This window comes from Corvus cornix, chromosome 4A (genome assembly GCF_000738735.6).
Source record: "Corvus cornix cornix isolate S_Up_H32 chromosome 4A, ASM73873v5, whole genome shotgun sequence".
In the NCBI taxonomy this organism is placed as follows: domain Eukaryota; kingdom Metazoa; phylum Chordata; class Aves; order Passeriformes; family Corvidae; genus Corvus; species Corvus cornix.
In genome coordinates, this window is record NC_047058.1 from 12,084,457 (window position 1) to 12,098,088 (window position 13,632).

Here is a 13,632-nt window from a genome sequence, read left to right on the forward strand (position 1 = left end):
CATGTAGGAAAAATACAATTTTCTTCCCCCTCCATGGATTAGCTGCACAGATTTAGGGTTTTTTAAACAAAGCATTTCTTCTTCATTAATATGCAGAGTTTCTGTTCTTGTGACATCAGCTGCTGCCCTCTCCTCCCCACAGACAAAAATTAAAATGAGCCCTTGCTCTGAAAGCTCAGTCTTGAGCCATGCCTGCTAAAAAAAATAATTAAAAGACCCCTAGTGGTGTACCACGTGCTTATTCCCCACGCCACCCTTAGCCATGAGAAACACTCTTCAGAGAGGAGCCTGAGCCTTGCAGAGCTCTTGAAGGATTCGAGGTGGGGGGTAAAGAGATGGAAATGGGGCTGATAGGAGAACAGCTGGTGACTGGAATTCCCACTCTGTGCACCTGACAGAGAGGGGCTGGTGGAACTGGATGGAAGCTTGGACAGGGACAGCAGTGGAACTGGGTACTGCAATAGAAGCAGCTCTCTAAAGACAGTGGTGCTTAAAATGCATAGCTCTGATCCTGGGGAGTAAGTTGTGTTTGCATGTGGCATGTTCAAAAATAAAGCCAAGTCCCTGCAGATACAAGCCCTGACCAACACCTCTATTTGTACCACCCCAGGAGCCCAGTGGCTGAAATTTTCATTGTACTTTGCCAGTTATCTGCATGATTTTTCAAAACTCATGAGCTTTGCTCTGTGCACTTAAGTGTTTTAAAGTTGCACGTGTATAACCCAGGATGTAAATCCAACATGGTCTGCCTGTGCCAGGACAGCTGGGAAGTAGACTGGATATCCTACAGGAAAGGACTGCTGCTCAGGAGTGTTAAAATGCCTTAAAGATACTTGCAAAATACCTCCAAAGCAGTTGCTGATCTTTCACAATTGGGAATAAGTGACTACATTGTCCCTCACAACTTCCCTGCTCATCTCCAGAGTGGTTCAACTCCAGAACTTGCAGAGCTCTGACCTCCATCTACGAAGATAATAATGTGTTATGCAAGTAATACTTTCATCTTTACTGATTATTATCTGCTTAAAATAATGTCTCAGTCATGCATTAATAATAATTTTCTGAATAAACTTGACAGTGTATTTGCAAGGCACTGCTTTGAAATGTCCTGGAATGCCAACAGAAAAGGATTTGATACACTTCACTCCAGAGAGGTTAATGGTAATAACATTAGTCCTAATGAATGAATTCATTATAGGTATAAGCATACCTTTGTCATGGGTTTCCCTTAAAATATACAAGGAAAATCCAGTTAGTGGCACTTCTCTTTAATTACGCCCTGAAGGAAAGTTAACAGTGCATACAGCAGAGATACAATTTTTTAAACTAACAGCAATAAAGCCCAGAGGAAGCAGTATACAACACATGGTGACTGCAGGAGTAAAAAATGTACATCCCGTAACTTCTTACTCCTGTGTCTGCATAAGCTCGTGTGCCATCTAGTAAAGCCTCTACTTTTCAAACACACACAGCTTGAATGATTACAAAATAAGTGTGCCAAAGCTGCCTCAGGAAATTTATGTTCATAGTAATAAAATGTTGGCTAATAAAGTATGGCTGCGCATCATTGACTGCAGGGAGATAAGCACAGACCTTGAAGCCAACAGACCTGGAATATATTTCAATAGAAAGCAATGAAAAATGGTGGAGGTATTTTGGATTCATCTTTACATCAAAAATTGCATTTTTCATTGGTGTAGCTCTTTAAGGTCAACTGTGGATGTCAGTCTGAATTAGAACTGGTTACCTGTTATTGGAGGAAAGAATGTTCCATCTGTGTAATAAGCAAAGCAAAACATTCATTTTTCCATTTTTCCAAGAAAATCCATTAGCAGCCATTAGTGCATAGTGTTTCCAAGTCACCATATACTGATACATTTTAGCTAGTTCTGTGTTTCACAGGAGAATGAGTCTTCACTCCCTTACACTGGAGCAAAGACACTAATTAAGCATAGCTTTGGAAAAGTCTCTCTGGGTGATGACTGGATGTGCCTCAGACAGAGGAGTGGTGCGAGCCATCAGCTGCTCTTCAGTCTGAGTAAGGAACTCACTGAGACTTTCTGAGGTAGCCATAAAGGAGGGGAAAAAACACTGAAGTAAAAACATAGCACCACGTTTCATTAAAAAACTGGCTTCAGAACACTGGTCTTTCCCTCCTCTGTGCACAGTCAAACTCCTGGACTTGAAACTTGATTTTTGTAGAGTTCTGGCTGTCTTGATTCACCCATCAAACGCACACAAAACAGGTTTGTGAATTTACCCTTCTCCAGTCAGTGATGTCTAATCTGGGGTAACAAAGACTGTTCCTGTACCTGCATTTCTGTTACTACAAGTTCTTCATGCACACCTGGCAGCGGCTGACCCGTGTCCGAAGCTGTCCCGCTTTCAGAGTCTCTGAGGGAGGAGCACTGACAAACTGCTGCTCCTGCTCCACCGTGGTCAGCCAGAAGCTGTACTTGTTGGCAAAGTAATGGCACGTGCCCCGAGCACCGTTGCACTCGATGAACGGAGTAGCTCGGAAATCCTCCAGGCAGGAACCGGGTGAGACAAGGGACTGGCCTCCACCTTCCGCCCCCGCTGCAGTGTGCTGAAATAAAAGACGGCACGTTGAGTGAGCTCAAAGGAAGAGATGGAGGCAAACGGGAGTCTCCTGGTTCCATTGCTAAAAGGAGTGAAACAGGCAACCAGAACTATACAGCTGGCTGTGTGTATCTGTCTCTTGAGTCATGGTTCGAAGGGAAAAAGCAAAGGAACATGCTTAGGCTGAATATATAAGCCGGGAATAATGGAAAACCAGCTTTTCACTTGAAAGTTGGGAAAATTTCAAAACAATAATGCTGCCATCATGTTTTTCTAACAATCTTACAGCTTCTAGAAGAGTGCAATAGAAAACTTTTTCCACTGAGAAAGAGGATTAAGTCAATAGTGTAGCTTAATTACTGTTCCCACATTTAAGGGTTTGAAGAACAAACATCTGTGGCAATCCAGAACTAAGGCCACAGTGTTACCACCAAAACTGATCAGGACAGGTGCTAAACAGGGCAAACTCAGAGCTACAGCAACTCAGTTGATGAAGAAGTGCACTGGGGCAAGGAGAGACAGGGCTCCAGGCTCCTGTAAGTAACCCACAGAACACAGTCTCAGTGACCTCATCAGAGAGGAGAGATCAAAATGTTTAAAGCTGCCTTTGCGCTAGCAGTAGTGTCCTTACCATAAGGAAGGAGTATCCTATCCACAGGCTGCGCCAGCCCAGGGGACACTGTGGGATGGTGATGTCCTGGCTGTGCACAGCCACAGCCTGGGAAGGTGCTTCACACACAGAGCACCGGCTGATGTACTGTGGGATCTGGACGCTGTCCACGGGCATCATGGGGATGGGAGCAGTGGTGGACAGCCAGTAGGACTTGTCATTTCGGCTGGCGTAGTAGCACACTTCATTGATGTTGCAGTAAATAAAGGGCATGGTGCTGAAGCGAGGCAAACATGAGCCAGCAAAACCTGGAAAAATTGGAGCAGTGGTCATCCCAAGCATCTGCCAAACACTCCAAGTCACACACACCAACGTTAGGGATGAGGATGGTATGAGTGACACCGCTCCCAGTGCAGATTTGGCCAAGCCAGCTGCCACCACCTCCACCACAACCCTCTGCACTATCAGGGAGGATGGCTTCTTTGAAATGTAATTTTGGCCTGTGTTGTTCATTCCTGAGAGAATTGCGTCAACTCACCGAGATCCTGGTTGTGTGACTTCTCCTGCCCCTCCACGTACAGCAAGCTGTAGCCGTCCCAGAGCTTGTTCATCCCTATGGGGCATGGGGGGATCTGATCTGACTGACTGTGCTTCACCAGAGTGTATCCAACGCCCACGCTCCGACCAGGCATTCCCGGCAAACCAAGGGAACCCGGCTTCCCAGCAGCACCTGGGAGACAGAAGGAGAACTGCTATTTCTAGTGCACAGTGTGGACATCAGCTGGTTCTACACTCCATCTGGCATTGCTTATGGCAGCCTTGCACAACGAGGAGCCCAAGCTGTATGAATTACTAGACTTAACAGCTCCAAAAGCAGTCATTTCACAGCACCACCCACCCATTCCCTTCCTCTTTTAGTTTTCTTTCTTTGCCCAACAACTCTGGTGCCAGTGTGTTAGGTGTCTCACAGTGCAGTAATTCTGAGGATTTCAAAGCACCAACCAAAACCTAATTCATTCATTTTTGCTATAGTACTCTTCTTGATGATATTCCTCTTCTTTCTCACTGTGCCCTTCCTCACTGTCCAAGCCTCACAGGCAGGGTTACTGTGAATACTATGTCACTCCTTTAGATCTTCAAGATGATTCCCACATACACAAAACATTAAAACTAAAAGGTGTTGAGAATTGCACCTACAGAAACACCAGCAGTGACATCAACAAGGACATGTGACAGAACTTTCCTCAGTGAAGATAAAATTTCCTTCATTGCAGATACAAAACACAAGACCACAGTCATCCCCTGGTCTTCCTAAGGGATTTGTGTGTTGGGGAGGGTCTCTGCAGAAACTATAAGCAAACACAATTCTACTGTTTGCCTCTTTTTGATCTGTGCTCCCCAAATCATAATATTACCTTCAAATCCCTGTGGTCCTGGGGCACCTGGAAGTCCTGGTTCCCCAACTATGCCAGGTGTTCCAGGTAAGCCATCACGTCCTTTCAAACCCAGTCTTCCTGGCAAACCTTTTGGGCCTGAAATAAAATACAATTATTAGTATCATCATTTCCTCATAGTATTGCCCTCACTCCTGCAATCATATTCCAGAAGGGAAATAGGATGTCAGCAGCCATGCCAAGAGCTCATTCTTCACCAGCTGTGGTTATAAACAGCCACCTCCAAAAGAGACTCCACCTGATGTGGTTGTCTGTAGAAGGATTGCAAGGTACAGCTGAGTATGGTTACACATGGTTAAAAATGAAGCATTATATTTGTATATATTATATTTGTATGCATTTTGATGGAATTCTTTCCTAAATTAAAAATCCATGTAAACATTCCTAATGCATTTCATAAAGTAGTGTTTTTCTTCCAGAAGAATGGCATTGTGGTGATCTGAGTGTACTTTTTACCTGGTTTTCCAGCTGGGCCATGGAATCCAGGATCTCCATCAAAGCCAGGGACACCATCAATTCCTGGCAGACCAGGTAATCCTGCAGGGGCTGTGACTTCTTCTGGCTGTGGGGTTATTCCTGGAGCCCCTGGTCTGCCAGGGAGACCTACACGTGCGGCAAAGGATGTGTAAGTACCCCACAAAAACCACACAGATTTCATGCTAATCCTGACACAAAGGAGAAGAATGTGAAATTAAGACCACCATTGCACATCAGCACTGGGTATCTTGTAAAAAGTATGTCAAGCTCTTTCTAACTTATTTCAGTCTCTAAGGGATCAAGAGTCTCCCAAATAAGCCCATTAAAGGAGCTCTGAAGTAATCCCCAGCCCAAACCAGGTGCAATAAATGACAGCTTTTTAAATCCTCCAGCACTCACCTCGACGGCCCATTTCACCTTTCAGCCCAGCATAACCAGGATCCCCTGGAGGCCCATCTTTACCTGGCATCCCCATTAGGCCAGGCTCGCCTCTTGCCCCTGCAAAGACACACAGCCAAAACTGGGCCTAAGCACAGGCTCCTGATTCTGACCCGCAGCTGGAGCTCTCACGACAGCAACAGCATTTGGGCTCCAAGATGGAGGGGACCTCAAGGAAGTCTGTGCCTAATTTCACATCCACAATGGCTGTAGAGCCTCAAGACAAGAATTTCCACTGCTACCTAATTGTACTTTATTGAAAGTACTCTTCCCCTTCCTTGGGTAACCCAGGGACAGGGTTGGGGACTACACATCTTTACTATTTGGAATCCATCTCAATGCACAGCACAGGGGGATGGGATCTGCCAGCCCACGAAGACAGCAGACAGTTACTCATCTGGCAGTGGCTGTCCATCCTGCCCTGGCTTTTGAGCTGTGTGGTGTCTCTCAAACCTTGCTCCTGGAGTCCCTGTGTGCAGCTGCCCTTTGGCCTTCTTTGGTACAGACCAAAGAGAGAGCAACGTGCTCCCTGCCTTTGCCCAGAACAACATCTCTGAACTCCTACAATCCTCTTAGCTTCCTGTGGAGACCTAAATCCACCACGCTAAAGCCTCTGAGCATACAGGACAGGTGGGATGAAGCAGCAACTCCAGTCCTTGCCTAGAGTGCACAAGTGGGTAGCTGTGGTTAACAAGCACAGCAACATTGCAGGTGGACACCATCTACTCAGAAAAAAAAAACCACAAAGATAAGAGATAAAAAATCATTAGGGACACACTGACAAACACCCGGAGCTGGCCCCACCTGGAAGCTTTTGGAGTCAGTAGGTAAAATCTGCAGGAGCCAAAAGGAAAGACGGAGACATCAAATTCAGCTGTTACACCTGAATGAGGGAGGCCACACTAACCACCCAACAGCCATTCCTACTGTCCAGATAACAAGTGCCAAACCACTCCCAGATCCTTTCAAGGCAAGATTACCTTTGAATCCAGATGCTCCAGGGAGTCCAACTGGACCAGTGGGTCCCACGTCACCCTTAATGCCTCGCAAGCCAAGAACACCAGGGAAACCGGGAGTGCCTGTGTCACCTTGGTCAGAAGCCGGGCCAGGGGGTCCTCGTGGTCCTGGAGGACCTGGAAAACCTAGAGACAACAGAGGTAATTGGCAGAATCTGTTCCTGGGGCAAAGTAAATGCTGGGTCTATCCCCAGCATTTCTTTCTGGCTGGAGAATAGACTGGAGTAGCAGCCTCTCCGACAAGGCTGTGAGGTACCAGATGGGTACCGGTGCCATCATGACAAAGCTTCCAAACTGCACTCACCTGAACTCCCATCGGTGCCTGGAACGCCAGCATCTCCAGGTCTCCCACGTATGTCGGATGGAAGAGAAACTCCAGGTGTTCCTGGCAAGCCAGGCAGTCCCATAGGACCAGGGGGACCTAGAATAATAAACACAAAGTGAAGGAGGATTGGGGAGCATTTATATTGAGGAGAACAAAGAGACATCTCACTACAGGAGGGGAAACAATACATACTGTGCTGCTCAGGAGAGATATAGATAGTTACTTTCAGAACTGTGTAACCAACCGTTTCTTAAAATACAGAGCAACATCACAGATTTCACATTTACCTGTCAAACTTCTAACCACCTTTGAGGCTTCAGGAAATTGTCTTTGGTAGTTCTGCTGACCATGCAACCCATTAACCTCAGCAGCAATACATCCCAGAACATCAATATTTACCCATGTCTCCTGATGAGCCTTTTGGTCCAGGGAATCCTGCAGCTCCTCTTCCCAAGCCTGGAGAGCCTTCTTCACCCTTTGGACCTGGGAGACCTGCAGGTCCTTTCAGTCCAGCTTCACTCAGACCTAATTAAACATGGTTAACAAAGATAAGAGAGCCTATTCAAATTGCCTAATAGCAGTCAAATTATTACACAAAATGAGTGGTGATTAAAAAACTACCCATTTACTACTGTCTCTGCTGTTTTCAGTAGAGCAGCTGGAATTGGTGATTTGGTGCCTCACATGCTACTCTGGTTGTGCAGAGTGAATTTAAACAATCTGCGAGATGCTGAGAGAAAAGCATATGACTGTTGTGGTTTCCCCACAAGCTCTTGCACAAGAATGGGAACATAGCAGTCCTGCGACAGATCTGCTGCCAGCCTGTATGCTGTGTCTCTCACGAGGACACACCAGACTCAAGCTTCTCGTCTTTAAATAACCTTGTGGGCTTCATGCTGCAACACAGGGATTCAGTTTGCACAGACTGCTGCAGAATGCACACAGGCACAAGTGGTGCAGGGCAGAGGCTCCCAGGAAAAGCTGCAGGGAGATGTTCAGCATGTCACTCTGGGAAAAGTATACACTAAGAGCAGCTCTCTCAGGAAAATTGTGGAGGATCTATATGCTGTAAATCATTACCTTCTGATAGACAAAGTTTTAAACAAAGAAAACACAGGTATTGTTTGAGTTGTACACAGGATGTCTGTCCATTTTCATGCATAAAACAGCTGCCACAAATTTTAGGTGCTACTTTACAAAATGACTGTAACTAAACAAGTCTTTTTGGTAAGCTCTTTCTTCACTTCTTTACTTTAGTAAAACACTGTTTGCAACACAGAACTACATTCTATTTCATATGATTGAAAATATGAAAAAATCCAGCAAAATCTTCCTAAAAGCAGAATCTGGAAACAAATCAAAGAAATCTGTTCCTTAAGTTCCATATAATGGAGGGCTCTAAAAAGTAGTACAGAAACATTTCTTTGCTAAGTCCAATTCAAAGCAAGCATTTGGTGCTGTCCTGCTCAAATCAAACATCCATTAGAAAGAGTTTTATGATTTCATTCCATTAGTTTTCCAGAAGTGACATGGTCCTTCAGGAATTCAAGGAGAACCATCACCAGAAAAGCCTCTTCAACTCTACAGGCTGCATCCTATTCTTACTGGCATTGAAGAAGAATTTGTTCATGCACATTCAATATCCTGAGGTTTTTCTTCAGGTCATAATTAAAGCCCGAACTGGGTGAAATAAGGGAATTTTGTGGGAAACAGTGCTCTCAATGGAGCAGTGTATGCATTTCCCCAGCTATGACATTTCTACTACACATTTCCTTTACCTGGTGTTCCAGGAGACCCTTTTGTGCCTGGCAAGCCATTCAGACCATTTAAACCTGGAAATCCATGAAAGCCTGAAGAGACATTGGGAACACATAAGTGAGCAAATAGGCAAACAATCCAGTTAGGTGGAAATGTGTAAGATGCTTCAGGGACCATACAGCACATAAGAGAAACCTGACACAGGGGAACACAGCACATAAAGGTGTAAAGCCTCCCTTCACACAAGTGCCCTCCATGGAAACTCTTCCCACTGCTCTCTCCAGCTTTACCCTCCTCGAACACCCATTAGTCACTCAAACCAAATGAGAGCCCCTCCCTTTCCAATCACTCCTCTGCTCATTTCCAGCAGCTGGTGCCTGCACGTTGCCAAGAGGGAGCTCTTTCCCACGCACAGCTGGCCCGTCCCGCGCTGCCTGCAGAGACACTTGGCCGAAACACTGCTTTTCTGACCCAACTTCTCTCTCCATGTGCAGGCTGCACATATACCTTTAGGTCCCACTGTTCCACGAGCTCCAGGGAATCCAACAGATCCTGGCTGTCCTGGGGGTCCTGGTGGGCCAGGGGATCCTCTCAGCCCAGCATTTCCAGGAATTCCTAAAAGCAAGCGGAAAAATATTCCTGTACCACACATCACATCCAGGCTGAAACAGCTCACAGCTCCATTTTACAGCTTTTGTTCCTGCACTTAACTCATAAGATGGGGGAATAAACTATTTAAATAAAGCAAAATCAGATCCAAATCTCTCCTCATGCCACCACTAGCATCACATTTATCAAACTATTTATTTGATAGGGTTTTTTTAAATCATAGCTGTGACATTCTTCATCATTCACTAAGTAACACATGGCCAAATAACTAATTAAATTGTTTTCCAAATAAAAGATTTCAATAACAGCTTCCACTGTTCTCCAACCTTTAATCTTGATAACTATTTGGGAATCTACCTGCCAATTACCCCACAACCCAAAGACACTTATAGCCATTCTTCTGGGTAGGTTTGGCTCTAGAGAGAGAACAGACAAAAATATTGCTATGAAAGAGCTGTGAAGAAGTTGCTATTGCTTGTATCTGAGATCTTCCCTATTTGTTAATGGGATTCCTTTAGGTTTCAATATTGCAGGATTCACCATATTTGACCAGCAGGACAAGGTGACACCTTACACTACTGTCAAAGAAAATTATCATTTTCTTGCCAAACTTCTTGTTTAAGCCTCAGCTGAGGCAGGCCAAACAGGGCTAAGGAAGCATCAAGGTGCAGCTGTCACAGTCACGACATGAGCTGCAGAATATCGGTGCTCAATCCAGTACCTGCTGGTCCTTCTTGGCCAAGATCTCCTGGGCTGCCTTTGGGTCCATTCACCCCTGTGTTTCCTGGATAGCCCGGTTCACCCTTGAGACCTTCTCTACCTCTCTCTCCTGAAAGGATACAAACATACAAGTCAAGCTGGAGGAAGGCATGAAGAGGGTGAGAAACATGGTATGCTGAGGTTGCAGCACTTTGCTCAGCCATTGCCTGGGCCCTGGGCTGGAGTTCCAGGGTGCCAAATGCCAGTGCAAGTTCACAGGTGCCTCCTCAAGAAGTGAAGTGAACCCAGCATTAGAACTGGGCTGGTCTCAGATGTGTTCATTATCATCCAGATTTCTGCCCCACCTGGATTGCAGGCTCCTCAAATCTCACTTCCAGGATAACAGAAATACCCAAATTTGGCAAAGCCAACCTGTTTAGTCTCTAGAATTTTGTATTCTTGAAGTGAGAAACCAAGGGCTACTTTTACCTGGAAACCCTGGGTCTCCTCTCTCTCCTTTTGGTCCAGCAATGCCAGGAACACCAACAGACTCTCCCTGGTCACCTGAAAAAGAAAGGCAAGGCCATTCTGTGGACATCAGTTTCCAGTGCTTGTCTGAGAAAATAAACCTTGCTATATCTCAAATTTGTGGAGCAAAGACAATAGCAAGTGATGCACCTGAGTCTGAAAATGCTTATAACCATCAATGGATGCAGATCCACTCATACAAATGCACAAGACATTTACAGGTACTTCCACAACATCCCTGCACTTTTGACACAAGGACATGAGAGAAAAGGGTGCTTCCTGCACTTCCCAACAGGATTCACACAGTGCTGTGGCCAAACTTTCAGAGGACCATGAAGTATTTAGGCTTGGGACGGGTCTTGTCTGAATGAAGCCTCTTACAAAGGGATATGACTTGGAGCCAGTCACTGGAGAGCAATGGACACTTCCAGATCACTACTTATTCCTTTGTCTCATTAATATTAGGACTGTGTACAATGAAAGACCACGTACACTGTGAAAGATTTCTTACCCTTTGGACCAGGAAGGCCAATAGGTCCTGGGAATCCAAGTATTCCTATGGTGCCATCTGAACCCTGAAAAAAACCAACCCAAGCAAAATTAAGTCTTTGCTTTTTATTCTTGCTGTTCCAGGCTTGGGTCATGGGGGATAACAGAACACAAAGGTGTAGGAAGAAATACTATATAAAATGGCATTTAATGGTATGAGCCAAACAAAACCAATCTGGAAGTTTTGTAAGGAAAACTCCTGCCAGCTTCTGTTGCTGTGTGATGGAAGTACCAATTAGAACACAGGATTTTCCTAAGAGCACTCAGAGAAGAAGAAGATACTTAAGAAGGTATTTTACCCTCTCTCCTGGCATTCCTGGAAATCCCATGATACCATGTGCACCCTTCTGTCCTGGCAGCCCAGGTTGTCCAGGTGGACCAGGGAAGCCTGGGTCACCATGAAGACCTCTCTCTTTGCTTGCTGACCCAACTGGACCAGGGAGACCAGGCTGCCCACGGCTTCCCGGGATTCCTTTATCACCTGGGTAATATACAAGAGTGGAATTTCATTTAATAATATAGACATCCAGCTCATCTGGGTCAGTTAACCTGTTACCCTAAGCTCCCCTTAAAGTGGAAGAAGAGATGGCATTAGGTCTGCAGAACAGAACTTCAAAGGAAAACTGTTTTCTCAAAATTCAGAACTGCCATATACAAGTCTTGCTAGAATGGGAATGGCAGAGCAGATAACAGTAACACTGCAGGCACTGCCAAAAGGACAGACCATGCTCCACTGACAACAAGCCCAGATACTGAACAACTGATACTGGCAGCTAACTGCAATGTTGTGAAATACCTCTAGGTCCAGGGAATCCTGCAAGTCCAGCTAATCCAGGATCTCCTTTGTCTCCTTTGATTTGCAGTGCCTGTTCTGAAGTCCCAAGAACAGGAGGACCTGGGGGACCTATATCACCTCTGTCACCTGAAGAAATAAAAAGTCAGGAAATATTCTTGCAAAATAATGTAGCAGAGAAAAACAGAACTTCCATGTCTCCTGATGTGAATTCATTAGTGATCTTTGGTAAACAGGCCAAAGTATTGAAAAATAGAAGATTGCACTATTTAGAAGAAAGATAGCAGACACAGACATTTTAGAACTGCCTCCTAAGTCCCTCTGCAGCACAGCCAGCAAAAGCCATTCAGCTGTTTCTCACCTTTTTGACCTTGAAGTCCCACAACTCCTGGACTTCCTTTTCCTCCAGCTGTGCCAGGAGCTCCTTTAAACCCATTCACTCCAGGGACACCAGGCAGTCCTGGCATGCCAGGGAAACCAAGCAGGCCAGAAGAGCCTTTCTCGCCTGCATGGAAATGTTGAGAAATAAAAAGGGAATATTAGTGTCTCCTGGTACACTACACGCCCACCCTGGGGCAGGTAAAGGCTGCCTGGGTCTGACCAATCACCCAAATCTGGGTAGTTAAACAAGCACATGGCACAGGCACAGAACTGTCACTTCTGTCACAGGTCTCCACTCACGATACTTCCAACCAGCACTTCTCAGTTCACCTTTAAGAACCTAGTCCTGCTTCCAGTGGATATCAAACCCAATCAGTTTCCAAGAGAACAACATGTAGTTCCACAGCTCTATTGCTTTGTGTTATTCTTCAGGTATACTGTAGTGGTGCCTAAAGACCACACAGTTTGTAAATTCTTACTTCCCATTTGATTTGTGGTTGATTCTCTTCCTCCTTTCTATAAATTTCATTCACTGTTCATTTCTTCAATTTTCTTGTCTTTCTATTTTGATTTACACAACCCTTTGTCCACAAGGGCCTAAGACCTTTAAGACAGATTTCCTTATGAACATTATTTGATAATTAAATCCATAATTTGTAACTCAGCAGCAAAACAAAGGCATCCCAACACTAGTTGGGGATTCATTCTCTTCCAGCAACTTGAGCCTAAAATCAGTATCAGCAAGGTTATTTTTTTTGTGGGCACAGCAATCTCAAGACTGAAACTCCTACCTTTTGGCCCAGAGAAACCTGGATGTCCGTCTTGACCATAAGGCCCAGGTGGCCCTAAGAATCCTCTTTCCCCAGGAGATCCTGGAGCACCATCAAGACCTGGGAAGCCTTTCATACCAGCAGGGCCTTGTGGTCCTACATCCCCAGCCACACCTTTGACTCCAGGAAGTCCTGAATCAATACAAGAAAGAACTCAACAGAGGGTATTGCACAAAACTAGGACAATTTGTGGCAGCTTCCTAAGCTCTTTACACACAGCACTGTTTTTAATGACAAATGGACCTTATGGCACATGCAGCCTACTAGAAGGCATAAAGCTTAGAACTGCAAAAGCATTAGTCATCTAATAATAAAATACCTACAAGGAGGGTTACTGCCTACATCACTACACAACCGGCAAGAGTGAAACCCCTTATGATGTATCCATTTTTGACCACCAGACACTGACCTATAATGCACAGCCTTACCTTTGTCATCAAGGCAGCCAAGACAGAATGGGGAGCATCATTAATGCCAGCTTCTGCTCCCTACCCCATCCTCTGGGTGAACCAGAGATCAATCAGCTGGACAGGCTTGTTTTCACAAGTTCCTTATTTCACCTCGGTAGTTGAACTGTACTCCTCA

At 45.2% G+C, this 13,632-nt stretch overlaps 1 protein-coding gene across 2 annotated transcripts in view; it reads right to left on the bottom strand.

The window, feature by feature from the left end:
* Positions 1-1,247: 1,247 nt before the first annotated feature.
* COL4A6 (collagen type IV alpha 6 chain) overlaps positions 1,248-13,632 on the bottom strand; it is a 124,408-nt gene continuing 112,023 nt past the window's right edge. For both annotated transcript variants that reach the window (XM_039571985.1, XM_039571984.1), the window contains 18 exons: positions 13,009-13,179; positions 12,198-12,341; positions 11,840-11,965; positions 11,343-11,524; positions 11,006-11,069; positions 10,456-10,530; positions 9,989-10,096; positions 9,166-9,273; positions 8,679-8,750; positions 7,300-7,425; positions 6,880-6,996; positions 6,540-6,701; positions 5,521-5,619; positions 5,101-5,247; positions 4,606-4,722; positions 3,729-3,920; positions 3,212-3,498; positions 1,248-2,587 (listed from right to left, as the gene is read on the bottom strand). In XM_039571985.1, the coding sequence (XP_039427919.1) occupies positions 2,327-2,587; positions 3,212-3,498; positions 3,729-3,920; positions 4,606-4,722; positions 5,101-5,247; positions 5,521-5,619; positions 6,540-6,701; positions 6,880-6,996; positions 7,300-7,425; positions 8,679-8,750; positions 9,166-9,273; positions 9,989-10,096; positions 10,456-10,530; positions 11,006-11,069; positions 11,343-11,524; positions 11,840-11,965; positions 12,198-12,341; positions 13,009-13,179 (2,558 nt within the window). In that variant the 3' untranslated portion in view covers positions 1,248-2,326. The remainder of the gene's footprint in view (positions 2,588-3,211; positions 3,499-3,728; positions 3,921-4,605; positions 4,723-5,100; positions 5,248-5,520; positions 5,620-6,539; positions 6,702-6,879; positions 6,997-7,299; positions 7,426-8,678; positions 8,751-9,165; positions 9,274-9,988; positions 10,097-10,455; positions 10,531-11,005; positions 11,070-11,342; positions 11,525-11,839; positions 11,966-12,197; positions 12,342-13,008; positions 13,180-13,632) is intronic.